The sequence below is a fragment of the Protomyctophum bolini genome, assembly GCF_963924005.1.
Source record: "Protomyctophum bolini genome assembly, chromosome: 4".
In the NCBI taxonomy this organism is placed as follows: domain Eukaryota; kingdom Metazoa; phylum Chordata; class Actinopteri; order Myctophiformes; family Myctophidae; genus Protomyctophum; species Protomyctophum bolini.
Window position 1 is genome coordinate 14,998,284 of NC_137865.1, and position 15,593 is coordinate 15,013,876.

Below are 15,593 nucleotides of genomic sequence, written 5' to 3' on the forward strand. Positions count from 1 at the left end.
CCGTATGTAACTGTACGTGAAAACCATTAAAAAAACGATCTAAATGACATGTCTCTATTTTCAGTATTTTTGTGGCACAGTGACAGTGAGTCACAGTGAGAAGTAGGCTGCTAGAGGGGAGCACCACTTCACACTCACTGTTGCAGATCTTTGCAAGGCTTTATGAGTCTGGACTCTGGGATTATAGTTATTTTAACTTATGATGAGGATTTATGGGCTGTTTGTTGGGCCACATCCACAACTATCCCAAAGAAAGCTGCATGCTTCATCATGATGGTCGCAGGTCTATTCATGCCTGTAGCTTTCAATTTCTGAACGAAATTATATTTTTATTATGACTTTCTTTTTCTATCAATAGTTTGATGAACAGCGAAGTCTCCGGTCAGTAGGATAATCCATTGAGTCTCCTACTGACCAGCTACCTGGTCATCAAAGTAGTCTTTTTTTGGGGTGAACTGGGTTAAAATATATGGTTTACTTTGACATGTATTGCCCTGCTTTGTCAGTGTTTCCCTCCTTTCAGGTTAGTTTAGTCTCATTTTGCAGAGGTCTGTATGCTTTTTTTATTTTTATAATATCTTCTTTTCTGCCTATAGATACAGTATGTTAACTTGTCATCCCACAGAGCTCGGCAAAAATATACAGTGAAGTTGAAAGTGTTTCTACATGCGGTGACTCGTTTCCCCTGGCAAAGACCCACCCAAACCTTCCCATTCATTCAGACGCACTTAGCCCCGGCAGACACGCACACGCACGCACACACACACACACACACACACACACACACACACACACACACACACACACACACACACACACACACACACACACACACACACACACACACACACACACACACACACACACACACAACCCCATAGTAAGACACTTCACAGAGGACATCCACAGACATACGTACTTGTTGGTGTTGGAGTAAGTCAGACTGCCTTATAATACTTCAATGGAAAATTCACCGGCTCAAGATGCAGAAGACAACTCCTATCTCTGGTAATTATGATTGTTTGCTGCTATGTGGTGCTTTGTCAAATTTAGTTCACGTGTTTTCTTGCTGATATGCCGTCATACTGTCTTTTCTAAAAGTTAAAGTTATACATTCAGAAACAAAGTAGGGACATTTTGTCTATAATGATGTTGGGTTTAGTGGCTGTTTAGACATTCTTGTTGGCTTTAATTGTAAAAGGCAGGCTGAGACGTGGCACTGAGGCATGACACCCAGAGGACCCCAGGGAAGCCAGACAATCCAGGGGACCTCTCAGTGACCAGGTGTTAATGCAGATGTCAGACACAACTGTTCCCGGGATCAAGTGTCTGTTTAGTGGTTTTGTATAGTTTAGACCAGTGGTTCCCAAACGTTTTACCTCGAGACCCAAAAGGAAATTTTCACTTTGAAGAAGTGGTGAAAATAGCCAATCCACAATTTTGAGCTTGTAGATCTACTATTTCACTACTTCTTATGTAAAAAAAATTACATTTTATATATATTATTATTTATTAATATTATTTTTTTAATGTAGAAAACGAAAAAGTGATATTTACGTGTGACCCATAAAAGTGGATCGGCAACCCAAAAATTGGTCCCGACCCACTGTTTGGAAAACACTGGTCAGGAATCACAGTCTGTCTGAGGAGCAGAGCAGCTGCAACTAGGCTATAGTATTATTATCAAGAACAAGAATCAAGAGGGTTTTATTTGTCACTTATACTTATACAAGTACAAGCAAGCAGCAAAAGGCTGTTGGGACCTGTTCCACAGAACTGTGCTAACATAACAATACAATACTTGATGCCGTCTGGCAGACTGTACAGAACACCATACTGTAAGTTCAACAGATATATATTCTCTTTTGTTCCACTGTCAATCAAAGCACTCAATAACAGATAACTAACTACTGGGGGGAACGGGGAAGACCTTATGATGGGAGAGTGCAATACTGTAATACTTCTTATACCTCTTGATATATTTGCACAGTGTGGGTAGGATAATTCTTTTTTGTACTATGAACTGTATTTTTTGTACTATGAATGTGTATGTATGTAATGTATAACGCTGTCTCTTGTTGCCCAAGACAAATGTCTCCTCTGAGACAATTAAGGCTAATTAAATTGAATTGAATGCATTACAACAAGGTACAGTAATAATGGGTCAATTTGATTGAATCTGTACACTCTCTAGAGTTAAACACACTTAATCACTCGGATTTTGCAGTGTAGTGGAGTCGACACTATCCTAATAAGATGTGATGTATAGTTTCCAGAGAACGCCATCTCTGCGTCGTAAATGGAGGAAGCGATATGGAGGTCTGGATGGAAACAAACTGCTGGAACCCAGCAGAGATGATGACAACAGAGGTAAGCACTCAACGCTGTATCTGTGCATGTGCATGCGTGCTTGTGGTTTTTGAGTGTGTGTGTGTGTGTGTGTGTGTGTGCATGTGTGTGCGTGTGAAAAAGAGAGAGTGAAGAACAGGGATAGAGAGAGAGACAGACAGACAGACAGAGAGGCAGTAGAGACACCCAGTGTTTAGTGGTGGACGAAGTATGTTGTGGAGGGAGGAGTTGTGTGTAGGAGCTAAACAAAGCTACAGGCCACTGGGAGAGTTCCAACCCCTGCCTTGCTTATTCTCAGGGACCTGGACCAGCAACCCTGTGGCTGTGAACTGCAGTGATGTGGCGTCAGCTGTTGAGTGGAATTATTTAACATTGTTGATTTGTTGTCTTGAACAACACAACTGCCTCTCTGACAGTTGGTTAAACGTTTTTACACGGCAGAGTTGTCTAGAACAGGGTCTGTTTGTCTGAAGCTAATCTTGCACAGATTTGGCTCGTACCGATCAGCTCCAAATGTATTGTGCATGCTGTGAGAAGGCAGTTTTTATACAGTTTTTATATTTTTAACTTGCATTGAGTCATAAGTATTTGATTATTGACTGAAGTGATCGATGACTTCACAGCCTGGTCACATGAAGTCTGAGATCCACATTGGAGCCGCAGTCCCATTTGTTTTCACTATGGAAATTATTCCTTTAAAGATATTTGTTGGGGCTTCTGTCTGCTTTTATTATGGATAGTACAGTGAAAACAGGACAGGAGAGGACACAGGGAGAGACAGAGAAATAGGAAGTGATGCGCAGCAAAGTCCATCAGGCTCGGGAATCAAACCTGCGACTCGCTGTCAGGAGGCATTAGCGCCTACCGTATATGTGCCTTAACTACTTGGCCATCGGTGACTCTCTGTAAACTATTATGTCTTTACTGTTTACCACAGGTATTTAGCACATACGCTTGTGCAAAGCAACTTACAAGTGTGAGATCAAAGTAAATGGGATGAACCCTAGTCAACAAATGACAGGGTAAATGGCCACATAAATAGAACGCAAAGAAAGCAATTTAGCGCTTCAAAGAAAGTGGGATGCCAGGAAAACATTAAACCTAGTATTTGTCTACAACATGCTATCAAAATAGCATTCTTCGCCAAAAAAAGGAAAACAAAAGCATGGGGAATAGTCTGCCTTACTGACATTAACAACATCATTTATCCAGTATAGGCCTACATATTATAACAACTACTAGACTGGTGCCAAACTTCGGAACATTGCAAGTCAGGAACAATAATGCATGTCTAACGGATATGCAAACCAAGTTGTCACTTGTCAGAGTGCCCATTCTGTCTGTCCGTCCGTCTTTCCGCCCCTTGTATGTTCATATGGAGATCTCTATCTGTGTGTTGGATTTTGTACCTGCGGTTCAGGACAACCGGATATCCATATATGCCTGTACAGTATATGGGCGTATTGGTCCGCCCGACTCGTTTGTTGGTCACCGCCTTCTCTCTGCACCTCTCTGGTGCGCCGAGTTTGAAGTCGGTGGTTCGGACGTTTCTCAAGAGACGTATAGACGGACACTCGGCAGACATCCCCAGCACATATTGAATTTCTCAGTGCACTGTACATAACAGCCTCTATGGGGACAGAATAGATGGCAAAATATGCAACCTTTATACATTATAAAGGGCATTGGCATGGGGTCAACTGACTCAGCCACAGAGAATGCATGCTACTGGTGTGTGTGTGTGTGTGTGTGTGCGTGTGTGTGTGTGTGTGTGTGTGTGTGTGTGTGTGTGTGTGTGTGTGTGTGTGCGCGTGCGTGGTGTTATAATGAGCTGTAATGATATAATGAGTAGCTGCAGACATCTCCCGCTGAGATGGACCGTGTTCTGCTTCCTGTGGCCTCAGCTGGAAACTGTGGGCTGGTTGATTTACTGACTGACTGGTCAATGAGGTTATGAATGTTTTTAAATGGAGATAAACAAGAGGGTGTGCACTGTATAACTATCAAATCCTGTGTGTTGGTGAGATGGTTTTAATATTAAATCACTTTCAACCTGGCCTTTCCGTATTTTAGGCATGTCATTATATTGTCTTTTCCTTTTTCAAAAATGTTCTAAAATTGCAAAGATATGCAGATAAGATAATCTCTCAATGCATGATGTGATGCATTGTGAGCTTTTTAGATCGACTAGTTTTGATATTTACCATACAACCAGGTATATAGTGTATATATAGGGCTGAAGTTGTTACACTTAGATTTTTCCAGGGAAAGTTGAGAGTGCAGATGCTGCCTCACTGTCTCACAGTCACATATTGAGCGGCCCAATACCCAATGCCCAACGACAGGAGGTTAACTGCCTTAGCTCTCTTTAGCTGGTGATCTGATTGAGTGTCTGTCTGTGATGTTTTAGATTAGATCAGATCGAGAGGCATACACAAGCAAAATAAAATGTAATCTCTGTCTGTCTGTCTGTCTGTCTGTCTGTCTGTCTGTCTGTCTGTCTGTCTGTCTGTCTGTCTGTCTGTCTGTCTGTCTGTCTGTCTGTCTGTCTGTCTGTCTGTCTGTCTGTCTGTAACAGAGAATGGGTTGATGACAGAACCACGTCAGGAGAGGAACACACGGGGCCAGGTAAACCTGCATTGGCTTGTCCATACCCACACACACACACACACACACACACACACACACACACCCTGGTGCGTTCTTGATCTGTGGATCAAAGAGCGAAACCTGTCATCATATATCTCCTGAAGAGAAGAGAAGAGGGAGGACAGACAGACAGGGGGTCCAGAGAGTCATGTTACTCTTTGATGTGAACAACCAACCATATTCATCCTGATCAGACAAACACAACAGGTCTAAGGCAGTGGTTCCAAAACATTTATCCTTAGAGCCACGTTGGATCCCGCCCCGCCCCCCAGGCACTGTATGAAGATTTGATCTAATAACACATTGAGAATCAGAAAGAGACATTATTGGAGTAATGATTTTGTGCAACGTGTTTAAATCAGAGATTTTAGATTAGATCAGATCGAGAGACATACACAAGCAAAATAAAATGTAATCTCTGTCTGTCTGTCTGTCTGTCTGTATCGCACGCACTCACTCACTCACTCACTCACTCACTCACTCACTCACTCACTCACTCATCTCTACGTACATGTTGATGTTTGTGGTTTCCAAGGATACGGCTCCAGTAGGCGCTGTTCCCCGTCCATTACCTAGAGCCCCTCAACAGAGCCCACCCCCCCAGCGACCCGTCAGCCTCGGGGGTCCTGGACCTGCAGGTATACTCAAACAGGCTGCTACAGAATATACACACATGCGTGTATGAATGCATGTGTGTGTGTGTGTGTGTGTGTGTGTGTGTGTGTGTGTGTGTGTGTGTGTGTGTGTGTGTGTGTGTGTGTGTGCGTGCGTGCGTGCGTGCGCGCGCGCGCGCGCGCACACACACACACACACACACACACACACACACACACACACACACACACACACACACACACACCTGTCAACAACACAACAAGCTCCTGATCTGTCACTTACTGTACTTTTTAAAGTGTGAAGAAGAGCAGTGTCTCTGCTGAAAACATCAGGTGTTAAATTGATTACAGTCTGCCACGGGGAGCTGCAGTGTACAGACTTTCTTTCATATAGAAATGCGCGTACCCGGAAGTTATGCAGGAACGCCTACTAAATTGGCAAAAAAACTACTTTCTGGCCTTGACAGCCCATACATCCATACAGAAAAGTCCTATTGACCCGTTTTTAGTGTCCACTCCAAGCCATTGCGTTTTGTGTGTGCATAACTTCCTCTTCCTGTTGCTGCTGTAACCAGTGTTGCCAGATTTTGCAAGAGAAACAAGTGGCTTACAGCGACACGTGACGTTGTGAGGTTGTACATCTGTTACTTTCAAAAATATGAACAGCCATCCCTGTGTTAGTAGGTAATGGGTCTCTGAAGCCGCCCCTGCCGCAGTCGGATCCGGATCGATCCAGTTCCTCCACCCCCCAGACTTGGACCCAGCTGAACAGAACCACCGAGACCCAGCCTGGTCTGATCAAACGACGAGCGTAGGTCCACTAACGTTTTGCTACACTTTACTACAAAATACTACAGTTTACTACGCATTACACCAATAGTACACCTTACTGGCTACACCTGGCTGTCTTAAAATGATAAATCAGCACTGTGCGTGTGCGTGCATGTGTATCTAGGGCAGCTGACATGCTGTTTGACAGCTTTGCTTCAGACGGCCGACTGAACATCAACCAGTTCTTTGAGGTATTTCATCTAATATTAATGTTTAATAATTTATTAATTTAAACCAATATTCTGAATTCTTTATGAACATTTTTCATGTAGTCTCTTCTTCCATGTGTGTGTGTGTGTGTGTGTGTGTGTCAGGCTGTGTGGAGTTCAGGAATACAGAGATCTGATTCACGGATCAGAGATTGCTTTGTTCACATGAGGAAGCTGCAGGACAGTGCTGGAACAGTGGACCGTTCCACCTTCCTCAGGTCCGAATTCACAACATTCAACAACAACAGCAACAAATAAATGGCACATTCATTCATTCATTCGTCCGACTCACTTTGCTTTACGTTACAGGTGTGTGACTGGGTTCGTGTCCCTCATCCTGAAGGCTCTGCAGGGACGTTTTGTCATTCCAGATTTCTCCACCTTCAGCGAAGAGACACAGAAACTGTTCACTAAATGTAAACAGTTGTCCACTGTTCAGGTGAGTCCACGCACGCATACATGTTACTGTGTTAATGTTAATGGCCACTCGTTGACCGGCCGATCTCTCTGTACGCGGTTGTCCGAACAGGACAAGGAGCAGGGCGGAGAGGACAGCAGGTGGGCTGTCTCCATCTGCACTGTGGACGGACAGAGGTATAACAACTACTGTAAACCATCTTACACAATTAATTTGAGTTCATGAGATTCATTGTGCATTTAATGTGTATGTGCATGCGTGCGTGTGTGTCCAGGCTGTCTCTAGGTGACTGTTCAGGGTCGGTGGTCCTGGGTGAGGCCTCCTGGCCTCTATTGTATGGTCTCTCTGTAGACCAGCTGGGTCCAGAATACGTCCACAGATATGTAGGACTGGAGGAGTACTCTAAATACACCTCTCCTTTCACTTTGACCAGCACAGGTACGCACACACGCACGCACACACACATATGCAGACATTTGTCAGAATTATTAGTTGTTGCTTGTGAGAGGACCACTATAGAAACAAGTATTTTTGTGTTTATCCTCGATCTGCTGTGAAGGTTCTTGCTTATAAAATACATTTTACCTATCCACTTCGTGCCTTGTGGTTGTTGTGGCACATACTGTAAGGCCTTCACAGAACGTTTCCTCTTTTCACGCTCAGCTGCATGCTCAGTCCCCACTTCAGACTCCATGTGGTCTTTATTTTCTTCTTTTCCCTTCGGCATTGCTATGTTGCAGTCATTGTTGTGATCCTGCTGTAATACAGTATTCCGATCATCTTCCATTGACGCAGCTGATCAAATAAACCCTTAACCCTTGACAACTAAAGCCTGGCCTGCCCTATATACACTTTGTTGTATGACAAATAGCGATATAATGTTCTACGAGCTCACAAGTTTAAAAACTGCCCAAAATACACAGCAGCCCCCTCCCCCTTACACACACCACCATCATCATCACCTTTATTTAAACTCTGAGTACATTTTCAATGTATAGCCGAGGTGATACACATCCACAATCTCATTATTTTCTATTCTATAGAGCACCCAAGTCTGACAGTCCACAGGTTCATGTGTTTTTTTATTTGCATTGATGGGGATTTTAGGTCGCTTCATATAAGAACTGTGTTTGAAAAATAAACTGATCATCCCGGCCTTTCTGTCATGGGGGTGGCTGTGCGTCGTTAATAATGACCATTAATATTTGATACAGCCAGTTTCTGGAGAAAATGGAATTAATGTGGCCACAAATGCCTTGAAACTACAAGAGTATGAAAGCAATGTCGCTGCTAGTATACGTCACGCCCAGCTGTCAACACATTGCGTTTCTGAGATTCCTCGTTGACATAAGCTCAGCTGACAGTGACCCGACTCGTAGTAACCACGAAACATCAAATATCAATACAAATTAAAAAAAAACGTAATTAACATTTACAGTTTCTGTTGTGCGGGGCAGCTGCAGCCACCCCGCCTACCCGGAAATGTAGTCTCTGGGTTGTTTGACTCGTTTCTAGCGCTTATTGTGTTACTCTTTGGGTATATTTGTACATTTCCACCTTCAGTCGATGCTTCATATCCATATGAGTGAAAAGTCCGGGATGATCGGTTTATTTTTCAAACACAGTTGTTATATGAAGAGATCTAAAATCCCAATGCAAATAAAAAGTACACAAACCTGTGGACTGGCGCCCTCTACTGACAGTGACGTCAGGACTTCGGCGCTCTATTCTATTCTGTTCTATATATTTGATGTTTCAGGTGTTCCTCACAGTCCTCTCATTGAAACTGGAGCCATCGTTACAACTTCTTTATTACAGGTAATAAACACACCTACCACATACCTGCTCGTACCTTATACTAAACCACATGAGCTAACCCACCCAATGTCCGTACTACACAAACGTTCATCCATCCATTTCCTGATACAGTGATGTAATTTCCTCCCTACTGTAGATGTCTGGGAGGCTGTGTACAGAAGAAGAGGAGAAATATGAGTCAGTAAGTCAACTGACAGGGAGATTTTTTTGTCCCCAACTATGGAGATCTAAGGGCCTAATTAGCCCAAGTGCCCTTCCTGTGCAATTTCTAGCCTCTGCCTCAGCCTGTTGATTGCCATGGCAACCCCACACCTGCCAATGGATTACTTAACCAGTCCACTTTTCACAGTCAGTTTGCACTCTTTAGACACAGGCAGACAGACAGATACAGAGATCCCATGACAGACAGATACAGAGATCTCCATGTGGGACACAGACAGCTACAGTTAAAATGGGTGCTATGACAATGGGTATTGCATACTACATGGGCACAAAAGGGACACTGACAGATAGTTAAAACAGGTGTTATCACAAGTTGACAACGGGTATTATTAGGTTCCCAAGTTGCATCGTTCTCAAGTAGGCCGGTGGTCAACGGGCACGTATAATTCCTGCCCACAGTAGTGGGCAGGAATTATACCTCTGCTCAACCCAGTAGAGGAAAGCGTTTACTGTTCAGATGAAAAGAAGAAAACACCAAGGAAAGTGCATTGAATGAATCACAGCCATATGTTTGGGTTTCAGGTGCTGAACATGATCCGAAGACTCTGTAATAAAGAAAACGTCAACTTAAACTGTAGCAGGTATTATCACACAAATTCTGAATCTGAACAATGAAACAGTTTATTGGCTGAGAACATTCACCGGTAAAACAAATTGGTCTTGGTGTTCACACAGTAACCAGACGCAGTTGGAATGAAATAACCAATATAATTTTACTCACTGTTGTGAATGTGTTGTTTTTATTATTGTTATGTACTGACATACAAATTTTTCATTACAGAACACAAGTTGTATAGGCTATAGTGGCATATTGCTAGTGGACCTGGTACTGTAACTGACTGTTTTCTCATGTCATGTCAGTTACCAGGGCAACAGGAAGGACAGCGTCAGACTCCATGCTCTGTCCTTCTACCTCCAGGAGAAACAGGTAAACTCTGTTCCCTGGACTCCACTTTGTCACCAAGCTGGTTGGCTTTAAAACCAACTGCTAGTTTCATTATCTGATTGTGTCCCATCTGTTACTGGTTAAGTGTAGACCCACAGGTACCTTAAAAGGTCTAAGTAAGATCAGATCCCACCAAACCAAAGCATCCTCTCTTTTGTCTACTCTTCTCTGTTTTCCTAATTCCTACTGCCTGTCTCTTCTGTCTCCCTCTCTGCTTTCCTACTGTCTGTCTCTTCTGTCTCCCTCTCTGCTTTCCTATACTGTCTGCCTCTTCTGTCTCCCTCTCTGCTTTCCTACTGCATGTGTCTTCCACACCGTCTCCCTCTCAGCATCCCTACAGTCTGTCTCCCTCTCAGCTTTCCTACTGTTTGTCTCTCCTAGACCGTCTCTTTCTTGGCTTTTCTACCGTCTCTCTCTCCTACTTTGTCTCCCTCTCATCGGTACTACCGACTGTCTAAAAAGTAAAATACAAACATGTAAGTGCAGGAAGTCTGAAATTATATGTCCACATCCTGTCTGTCAAGCTGACTTTGTGTCTGTTTTGTAGTGTTTCCCAGAGGCTGCTGACATCAACGCAACGCTGGACCTGCTTCTGCAGGTATTGTCCACTGTGTTTAGCTATTTTTTTTTAATTGAAAAGTCGTGACAAATGTTTGACAATATAATGACCCAAAAATGACCCCAAGTTATGATTTTGTATAACATCAAATGTTCTACTACCAGCAAACAAACAAGTCCTCACTGTGAGTTTGGATTTCTTATTTTTTTTCTTTTCTTTTACACAAATCTTCTCTTCTGGGTCCATAACCTTTTCAGATTGGGCTCGAAGAGCTATGCCCCACGGGGCATAGCTCTCCACCAGGCCAGGTTAGGTTATTGTGGCCTCCTGGTGGCGCTATAATAGGCCAATGTGAAAGGGTGCCATTTCTTCCTTGAGCACATGACTATAGACTATACTAGAGATACTGTCTATAGTGTGAGATTTGGAGTAATATAAAAAAAAAAACGTGGCGCTATAAAAGGCAGATCATAGGTTTTTCCACGAAAAACATTTGCAAACCTGTGATCTAATAATGTTCTCCGTTCTCTAGTGTGCCTCCACTGAGGTGACCTGTGAATCAGGAGCAGCCCTGGCTGCCTCGTTGGCTAATGGGGGGCTCTGCCCTCTGTCAGGGGACCAGGTGCTGTCACCGGGGGCAACGAGGAGCATGCTGTCCATGATGCAGGTGGCGGGAATGAAGGATTACTCCACAATGTTCCACTATAAGGTTAGACTGGTGCTGTGTGTGTGTGTGTGTGTGTGTGTGTGTGTGTGTGTGTGTGTGTGTGTGTGTGTGTGTGTGTGTGTGTGTGTGAGTGTGTGCGCGCGTGTGTGTGCGTATACTCAGAGAAATGATCTTTTGCGCTTCTCTCTCCATGACCATAACCATTGTGTACTGTCTCCAGCATAGTATAATATAACACTAAATCAATGCTTGATGATAACCAATATAATATTAACCAACCACCAGCGAACCGGATGCGTCTAACAATGGTTTGGCTTGTTGTCTCCTAGCATCATGAGAACGTTTGCGCAGAACCAAACCATCTATACCTGAGGTTCCCAAACGTTTTCAGATGGAGACCCCTTGCTGTCCCCAATCTTACAAACAATTACATTATGAATTAATCACTTAAGCCCTATTTTTTGTAAAAAAAATAGCTGATCTACAGTCTCACAACGTGTGTTGGTCCTCCAGACATCTGTCCCAGCGGTATCCAGTCAGCATGGGGTTCTGCTGGCTGTTATTCCTGGGGTCCTGGGACTGTTCTGTTCCTCTCCCCAGCTCGATGCTCACAAGAATCCCTGGAGGGCTGTCCACTTCTGTCAGGTAACCATCACATACAACGAAGGGATCTTGTGGTTTATATCACTGTTTCTCAACGTCTAGTCCGGATCCACCAGGGCTCCAAATCGACCCCTTACGACGGGTCTCTGAGAGTGTAGTGTGCCAATGCAATGTTACATTTGGTAGAAGAGACTGTTAGAAGAGAACCACCTCTCTGTTTTTGCGTCATCATTTTGTATTAATTTAAAGCACGGCAAGCATGGCTAGTACAGTTTCTGGGAAAACTTGGATGTGCACGAATTTGAAATTTGACTAGAGGGATAAATGCCTGAATTTACATATTCCATACCTAAAGTGAGCAGAGGCTCATCGAAAAACTCTGACTATATAACTTTAAGATCCCTGGAAAACTCAGACTATATAACTGTAAGATCTCTGGAATAGGCTTTAATTTGAGTAGTGCACCTTATCTCCTCAAACTTAAATTTAGGTACAGTATGTGTAAATCTACATGTTGCACTGTGTTGTTTCCTAGGAGCTGGTATCCCTGTTTCAACTGCATTGCTTTGATATCAGGACTCCATTCAGACAACTACTTGCCTACAGACAGTGGAAGACAGAATCTGAGGTCTGCATGTACACAGATTGATTGATTGAAATATGTATTAACAGTTTGCAGAATTACAGTACATTTCAAGCACAAACTCAATACAAAGACTGTTAACTGTGAGTGGACGACCCAATTAAGCATTACACTTGTTTACAAGAGGGTCCACCATGTTCAATTCATCAAAAAACGGACTGACTGACTGACAGACTGACTGACTGACTGAACAACTTACTGATTGATTTAACTTATTCTATCCTGTACAGGTGTTCCCAGTGCTATTCATTACTAATGTTCCATTGTGGTCAGAGTCAGTTGCTGGTGCTGCTATATTGTGCATGCTGGCTCAATGCCCTGCAACACTAAATGGAACAAAGCCTTAATTTGTATCATTGGTAACACTTGCACAGGACATAATATTATCATCATTGCCATACTATTCTAGTCAATATAGCTGCTGTAAAAATGTACTGTTGGACTTGGGTTAATGGTATAATGTTATAATGTTCTCTGTCCTCTGTTGTCCAGGGTTACCAGATAATGAATATTCTATTGGCTGCCTTTAGAGGAGATCTGCAGTCCCTACGCAGGTAAATAAAAATACTGTATAAATCGATAATATATGGTCAAAAATGGCTGAAATAATCTCTGCTGTGTTTCATTTATGTTGAGACAAACAGCAGCAACTGTCTATATGCCAGAGTTGACAATTGCAAATTTTTATTATTTGTTTGTCATTGAACATTCAAACATACAGTATAAATAAAACATGTATCTTTGACTTTCAATTATTTTCATAAATATTTTTCAACGGATTCATTTATACTACTAGTACAGATGAATGATTGATTATGCGATCTATAATCGCGACCAGGCGATTATGTAATGATCTTGATTTAGTTGTGGGTATAGATTAAAGGCAGCTTTTCTTCTTCTCTCCCTTGTTTGCATGCAGGTACTTCCTGTCTGGAGGGGAAGTAAATGCGGTGGACTACGACGGCCGGTCAGCTCTCCATGTGGCCGCTGCCCAAGGTCACACAGAGGTCATCAGCTTCCTGCTGGAGAACACTGGAGCTAGCCACGCCCTCAAAGACAGGTCAGCCATCATCACAGGACAACAGATCATGTTATAAATAAGTGATTATCAACCTTTTCGATTTAACTCTATTAGACATGATATAACATGGGCCCTCATTTGTTTTTTGTTTTCGTTTATTATCTCTGGGACCCCGATATACCCCCTAAAATCCTTAGTGTAACTCTGCGAGAGTACAAATGGAACCAAAGAGATGTCCCGATCACGTTTTTTTGCTCCCGATCCGATTCCGACCATTTTATTTTGAGACATACCAATCTTTCCCATCCGATCTTTATATTTTTATATAACACTTATGCCATATCTTTTTCTCCCCGATTCCGATCTTTTGAAAATGAGATCGGAGCCGATTTCCGATCTCCCGATCCGATCAGGACAACCCTATGGACCCGTATAATATAAGGACCACACCGGTCCCCGGACCTGACTTTCAGAAACAATGTTATAATTTTTTTTAACTAACTTTCATTGGGTGTGTTTGTTTTGTGGTTCAGGTGGGGCAACAGTCCTCTGCAGGAGGCTCGGAGACACAACAAGACAGAAGCGGCTGGGCTCCTCCTCACATACCAGGAGCAGCAGGAGGCTGAATGACAACATGCACCTCCTCCACCTGTCTCTGTAGAAACATACACCCCTATACTCCAACATTCAGCTCCTACAGTACTACCCCACCAGTTTCTATAGAAACATTATCCTCCTACTCCACCTGTCTCTGTAGAAACATACACCCCTATACTCCAACATTCAGCTCCTACAGTACTACCCCACCAGTTTCTATAGAAACATTATCCTCCTACTCCACCTGTCTCTGTAGAAACATACACCCCTATACTCCAACATTCAGCTCCTACAGTACTACCCCACCAGTTTCTATAGAAACATTATCCTCCTACTCCACCTGTCTCTGTAGGAACATACACCTTCTACGCTAGAGAAGCATACAGCATATCCAGCTCAACCTGTCTGCTCCACTGAAAAGAGAACTTTTTCATAACATTGTGTTTTCGTCCTTTATAAATATATTCATAGCAATATTATTGCTATGAATGATATAACCACTTAAACCCCATGTGGTTGAGCGGAGTCCCTCAGGGCTCTATGCTAGTATACTCTTTTCTGTTATTGTGGGGAGAGTTGAAATCGATAAGTGATGAGCTCACAACGCAGCGTGACACGTGAGCTTGTCGATCTTCAGCACAATACGGATGCTGGGGTGTAACTTGGTAATTAAGGAAATGGTGCAGACTGACATCTGTGCACAATGATACATTGATACCAGATGCATGTTAGGGGTGGCAGTGGCTCAGGGGTAGAGTGACCGGATGGAAACCGCAATTAAGGTTCCCAGTTCGACAATGGACCCCTAATTGCTCCCGATGTGCAGGTTGGTGCCTCACTGCCTTGCATGGTTTCCTCCGGCATCTGTATGTGTGTATGGGTGAATGTAATGCACAATCTCTGTAAAGTGCTCATCGAGAGCAGTAGTGTCTTTGCTTCAGATTCCCAAGCGGCCAGGCCACTCTCCACCTCCTGAGCCACTGCTGCCCTTATTAAACTTTACATTCTGTGGTCACTAATTTTTACTACACATTCCCTAAATTCATATTGTGTTTCAAGTGTGTGACAAAAAATAATGTTACTAAATAAAAAGTATAGTACAGCATTGATTACATTTATTACAATTATTTACTATACTTTTGGTGGGACGGACATTTGAAATATTTTTTCAAGACAACACACAGTTATGGAAGTCCAGTTCATAAGGCTTTTGATTGATTGATTGATTGATTGAAATCTTTATTAACAGTTTGCAGAATTACAGTACATTTCAAGCACAAACTCAATACAAAGACTGTTAACTGTGAGTGGACGACCCAATTAAGCCTTACACTTGTTTACAACAGGGTCCACATTGTTCAATTCATCAAAAAAGGCTGGTTGTTATGACCACGTGCAGCAGAATACTGTACAAGGCCAACACTTTAATGTGCCTCTGAGGGACACT

General features: G+C 42.9%; 1 protein-coding gene across 4 annotated transcripts; it reads left to right on the forward strand.

The window, feature by feature from the left end:
- Positions 1-866: 866 nt before the first annotated feature.
- Positions 867-15,253, forward strand: glsl (glutaminase like). Of its 4 annotated transcripts, none has more exons than XM_080761780.1 (22): positions 881-1,008; positions 1,202-1,284; positions 2,270-2,370; positions 4,928-4,977; positions 5,534-5,636; positions 6,294-6,423; positions 6,568-6,634; positions 6,758-6,870; positions 6,962-7,091; positions 7,182-7,246; positions 7,345-7,508; positions 8,830-8,888; positions 9,025-9,069; positions 9,633-9,691; positions 9,972-10,038; positions 10,604-10,654; positions 11,148-11,324; positions 11,796-11,927; positions 12,421-12,513; positions 13,021-13,082; positions 13,448-13,588; positions 14,083-15,253. In XM_080761780.1, exons 4-22 carry the CDS (start codon positions 4,939-4,941, stop codon positions 14,177-14,179), a joined length of 1,794 nt encoding a protein of 597 aa, XP_080617906.1. In that variant the 5' UTR covers positions 881-1,008; positions 1,202-1,284; positions 2,270-2,370; positions 4,928-4,938; the 3' UTR covers positions 14,180-15,253. The 4 variants fall into 4 exon arrangements, with proteins under 4 accessions (XP_080617904.1, XP_080617905.1, XP_080617906.1 ...); XM_080761781.1 differs by having other exon boundaries at positions 945-1,008; positions 1,206-1,284; XM_080761778.1 differs by lacking the exon at positions 1,202-1,284 and having other exon boundaries at positions 867-1,008.
- The last annotated feature ends 340 nt before the right edge of the window (positions 15,254-15,593 follow it).

Coding starts and splice junctions, on each gene's coding strand:
- glsl (XM_080761778.1), top strand. CDS start 962: ATGGAAAATTCACCGGCTCAAGATGCAGAAGACAACTCCTATCTCTG. Junction 7,509..8,829: donor TTTCACTTTGACCAGCACAG/GTACGCACACAC, acceptor TTGATGTTTCAG/GTGTTCCTCACAGTCCTCTC. Junction 10,655..11,147: donor CGCTGGACCTGCTTCTGCAG/GTATTGTCCACT, acceptor TCCGTTCTCTAG/TGTGCCTCCACTGAGGTGAC.